A 6,002-nucleotide genomic window follows, 5' to 3' on the forward strand; every position below is an offset into this window, starting at 1 on the left:
TAGGTGGGGATTAAGAAAGTGAAAGGAATCTTGAGAGGAATGGAAGAAAGTAGTGGAGGATGAGAAAAGGAGGAGGACGAGAGTCAGGTGGTATGGTGTTACTACTACTATAATAATAATTAACGGTTTATTGAAAAGCATGACAGCTGAGCTGGAAATATGCAGTTGCATAATTGAGGTGGCCTCTTGAACAAAATAATATACAAAAAGGTAAGTAATACAAATATGATATATAACTAGGTGGGGGTCCTACAGGGCATTTCCATAGTGACAGTGCATAAAGGTAATATTGACTGGGAGTGAATACATTAATTAATTACAAGTTATTGATTTTTTTTTTTTACAATGGTTGGGACTGGGCTGTTCTTATAGCGATCAGTACGTGCTCTGGGCTGGATGTGGTATTATTAGTGTTAATGTGTATCTTATTCCGTGTTATGCCATTCACTCTTACTGACATTTGTCTCCTTTCATCTCTCTCTCTCTCTCTCTCTCTCTCCCCACTCTCATCCCCCACCCCCCCCCTCTCTCTCTCTCTCTCTCTCCTCTCTCCCCACCCCCCTCCTCTCTCCCTCCCCCCAACTGTAACAACCTCACCTCCGTCCACAGTGCAGACTCCAACTACGCGGCGGGGATCATTAACACCAACGTCATCGTCGTGCATAATGGGGAGGTTGAGCTCCTGAGCCACGCCATCCTCACCTCAGTGTGTTCGATGGACGTCCAGTGGTATCCCTTCGACCAGCAGACCTGCAAGCTAATCTTTTCCTCCTGGACCTACAATAAAAACAATGTGAAGTTAAAGTTGAAATGCCTGAATTGTCTATATATTACCGGTTAGACAGATTGGGATATTGGTCCCATTGTTTACACTAGCTCTTTGTTATTATTCAGTTACAGACCTTTAACAATCCGTATAAGTTAACCCAATGTGTTTCCCAGTACAGATCCAACTCATCCAGGGTCCGGCGGATCTCTCAGAATTCAGGGAGAACCCCGAGTTTTTCCTGGAGGACTTCTATGTACTGTCACGTCACAACCCCTGCTGCGTGCCCATTTCCTAGTAAGCCTTGTACCCATGTAGCACCACAGCCTCCCCCACAACCCATGCAGCACCACAGACCCCACAGCCCCCCCCACAACAACACCCATGTAGCACACAGCCCCCAACAACACCCATGTGGCCCCCACAGCAACACCCATGTAGCACCACAGCCCCCCCACAACACCCATGTAGCACCAGCCCCAACAACACCCATGGCACCAGCAACAACACCCCACAACAACACCGTAGCCCACAGCAACCCCGCAACACAACAAACCCATGTAGCACCACACCCACAACAACACCATGTAGCACCACAGCCCCCAACAACACCCGTGGCACAGCCCCCACAACAACACCAGCACCACAGCCCCCCACAACAACCCCATGTGTACCAGACCCCCCCAACAACCCCATGTAGCCAACCACAACCAACCCCTGTACGCCACACACAACAACCCCATGTGCACCACAGAACCCCACAACACCCCTGTAGCACCATAGCACCACCACAACAACACCCATGTGCCCCACACAAACCCATGTAGCACCACAGCCCCACAACAACCCATGTAGCACCACAGCCCCCACAACAACACCCATGTAGCACCACAGCCCCCCCACAACAACCATGTAGCACCCACCACCACAACAACACCCATGTGGCACAGCCCCCAATCCACGCCCCCACAACAACACCCATGTGTCACCACCAACAACACCACCATGTGCCACAACAACACCCATAACCAACAACCATGTAGCGCCCCCCCACAACAACACCCATGTGGCACCACAACCCCCCCATGGCAACAACCCATGTGGCTGCCCCCACAACAACCCATGTGGCAGCCCCACAACAACACCCATGTGGCACCACAGCCCCAAGCAACGCCGTGGCCCCCCCCACAACAACACCATGTGGCACCACAGCCCCCCACGACAACACCATGTGCACCACATGTGGCACCACAGACCCAGCCCACAACAACCCCGTGACCTCCACAACAACCCATGGCACAACAGCCTAACACCATGTATGGCACACAAGACGCAAGGCCTGTCACAACCAACACCCATGTGGCACCACAGCCCCCACAACAACGCCATGTGGCCCACAACAACAACGCCATCCAATATCTACAACAACACCGTAGCACCACAGCCCCCCACAACAACACCGTAGTGGCGCAGCCCCCCACAACAACACCCATGCGGCACCACAGCCCCACAGCAACACCCATGTGGCCCGGCCCCACAACCCAATGTGGCACCATCGCAACAACCCCATGCGGCACCACACCACAACCAACACCCATGCGGCACGGCCCCAGACAACCCACCAACAACACCCATGTGGCACCACAGTACAACCAGCAATGTCAGCGCCACCCCACAACAACACCCATGCGGCACCCGCCACAGCAACACTTCTGACCACAGCCCCACAACAACGCCGTGTGGCACCACATTTACAACAACGCCCGCAGCGGCACCCACAGTACAATAACCCATGCCAACAACCCCAGCGCAGCCCCACAACAACGCCATGCGGCACAACAACACCAATGACCCCACAAACCAGCAACGCCGTGCGGCACCACAGCCCAACAACGCCGTGTGGCCCCCACAACAACGCAATGCGCCACAGACAACCAACCCATGCGGCGCATACAACACCCACAACCAGCACCGCATTTACAACAACCATGGCCACCGTACAACCAGCGCCCATGTGGCGCCCCCCAACAACGCCGTGTGGCACCTGTTTATGACAACGCAGCACCGGCCCCACCATGCGGCGCCACAGTAACAACGCCATGTGGCACCACATACAGAACGCCGCACCTTTTACAACAACACCCGTGCGGCACTGGCCCCCACAGCAACGCCATGTGGCGCAATACAGCAACGCACGCATTTACAACCGCCCTGCAACATTTACAACAACACCCGTACTGACCCCCTACCACGACAACAACAATGTGGCACCAGACCCCCAACAACACCCATGCACACAACAACCACGCACAAACCGGCACCCGCACTTACAACCAACACATGAGGCACCACGACCCCCACAACAACGCCATGCGGCACCAAACCCCCCACAACAGCCGCCATGCAGCGCCGCCCCCCACACATTTACAACAACGCCATGTGGCGCCACGGCCCCCACAACCGCCCATGCGGCACCATACCACAGCAACATGCGGCCATACAACAACGCCGAAACGGCCCCACAACAACCTTGTGCACCATTACAACAACGCCTGCTGTTATCACAACAACATGGGCACCACAGCCCCAAACAACACCAACTGACGCCACCCACAACCAACCATATGCGGCGCAGCCCCACAACAACGCCATGCGGCACAGCCCCCCACAACGCCGGCAGCCCCACAACAACACCCATGCGGCTGCAACCCCACAACAAACGACCAACACCCGTAGCAGCACCACAGCCCCACAACAACACCATGTAGCACCAGCCCCACAACAACACCTGTAGCGCCCCACAACAACACCCATGCACCACCCCTCCCCCACAACAACACCATGTAGCACCAGGCCCCCACAACAACACCCATGCAGCGCACCCACAACAACACCCATGTAGCACCCAGCCCCCCACAACAACACCATGTAACCACACCCCCACAACCATGTCAGCACAACAGCCCACAACAACACCATGCAGCACCAGCCCCACAACACCATGCAGCACCACAGCCCCCAACAACACCCATGCAGCACCACAGCCCCCACAACAACACCCATGTAGCACCACAGCCCCCCACAACAACAACACCCATGCAGCACCACAGCCCCACAACAACACCCATGCAGCACCACAGCCCCACAACAACAACACCCATGTAGCACCACAGCCCCCCCCACAACAACACCCATGCAGCACCACAGCCCCCACAACAACACCCATGTAGCACCACAGCCCCCCACAACAACACCCATGCAGCACCACAGCCCCCCACAACAACACCAGCACCACAGCCCCCCCCACAACAACACCCATGTAGCACCACAGCCCCCACAACAACACCCATGTAGCACCACAGCCCCCCCCCCCCCACAACAACACCCATGTAGCACCACAGCCCCCCCCACAACAACACACCCATGCAGCACCACAGCCCCCACAACAACACCCATGCAGCACCACAGCCCCACAACAACACCCATGTAGCACCACAGCCCCCCACAACAACACCCATGTAGCACCACAGCCCCCCCACAACAACAACACCCATGCAGCACCACAGCCCCCCACAACAACACCCATAGCACCACAGCCCCCACAACAACAACAACACCCATGTAGCACCACAGCCCCCCCAACAACACCCATGTAGCACCACAGCCCCCCACAACAACACCCATGTAGCACCACAGCCCCCCCACAACAACACCCATGTAGCACCACAGCCCCCCCACAACAACACCCATGTAGCACCACAGCCCCACAACAACACCCATGTAGCACCACAGCCCCACAACAACAACACCCATGTAGCACCACAGCCCCCCACACAACAACACCCATGTAGCACCACAGCCCCCCACAACAACACCCATGTAGCACACACAGCCCCCACAACAACACCCATGTAGCACCACACACAGCCCCACACAACACACCCATGCAGCACCACAGCCCCCCACAACAACACCCATGTAGCACCACAGCCCCCACAACAACACCCATGCACCACAGCCCCCCACAACAACACCCATGTAGCACCACAGCCCCCCCCACACAACAACACCCATGTAGCACCACAGCCCCCCAACAACACCCATGCAGCACCACAGCCCCCCCACAACAACACCCATGTAGCACCACAGCCCCCCCACAACAACACCCATGTAGCACCACAGCCCCCCACAACAACACCCATGCAGCACCACAGCCCCCACAACAACACCCATGCAGCACCACAGCCCCCCCACAACAACACCCATGTAGCACCACAGCCCCCCCCCACAACAACACCCATGCAGCACCACAGCCCCCACAACAACACCCATGTAGCACCACAGCCCCCCACAACAACAACACCCATGTAGCACCACAGCCCCCCACAACAACACCCATGCAGCACCACAGCCCCAACAACAACACCCATGCAGCACCACAGCCCCCCACAACAACACCCATGTAGCACCACAGCCCCCACAACAACACCCATGCAGCACCACAGCCCCCACAACACCCATATGCACCACAGCCCCCACAACAACACCCTGCAGCACCACAGCCCCCCACAAAACACCCATGTAGCACCACAGCCCCCCACAACAACACCCATGCAGCACCACAGCCCCCACAACAACAACACCCATGCAGCACCACAGCCCACACAATACCTAACCTGTTTTTCCCACACACATCTACTATTCTGTCACGCGCGTTTCCACTCAAGGTATCATCATCCACGCATTCTTTATTCATGCTTAAACTAACCTAACCTAACCTATGCTTAACTATGAAGTAATGTTGCTGATATTCCTTGTGTTTTTAATGGGTTTAATGATAAATAATTTTGAGATATGAATTTACGAACAACAGATAGGGATCGTAAATTAATTCGTCAGCTGCAATTCTTTTTATCTGAACAGAATACTCTTTGGAGAACAATAATTTCGGGCATTAATATAATTGTTTGGTGTCTTCTGACTCTCCCCTGCAGCCATAACCTATTACTTGCAGCTCCAGAGACGAACCATTTACTCGCTCTTCTTCTTCATCATGCCAGGGATTCTCATCAATGTCTGCGGTATGTGTTCACGCCCTGCCATAACCTTAAATCTCCTCACACTGTCCATCACAAATATTTACCAGGGGTTTACTAGGGTCCCCGGGAACACACATTTCTACGTACTACAAGTCATCCTTACCTTTGTTTGTATCTCCACCACCCATAACCTCTAC

General features: G+C 55.1%; 1 protein-coding gene across 1 annotated transcript; it reads left to right on the top strand.

Moving 5' to 3' along the window:
- Window positions 1-2,865: 2,865 nt before the first annotated feature.
- On the top strand, window positions 2,866-3,534 carry LOC121860236 (early nodulin-75-like). The gene has a single exon (XM_042357324.1). It carries the CDS (start codon window positions 2,866-2,868, stop codon window positions 3,532-3,534), a length of 669 nt encoding a protein of 222 aa, XP_042213258.1.
- The last annotated feature ends 2,468 nt before the right edge of the window (window positions 3,535-6,002 follow it).

The sequence above is a fragment of the Homarus americanus genome, unplaced genomic scaffold, assembly GCF_018991925.1.
Source record: "Homarus americanus isolate GMGI-L3 unplaced genomic scaffold, GMGI_Hamer_2.0 scaffold21914, whole genome shotgun sequence".
NCBI classification, from domain to species: Eukaryota; Metazoa; Arthropoda; class Malacostraca; order Decapoda; family Nephropidae; genus Homarus; species Homarus americanus.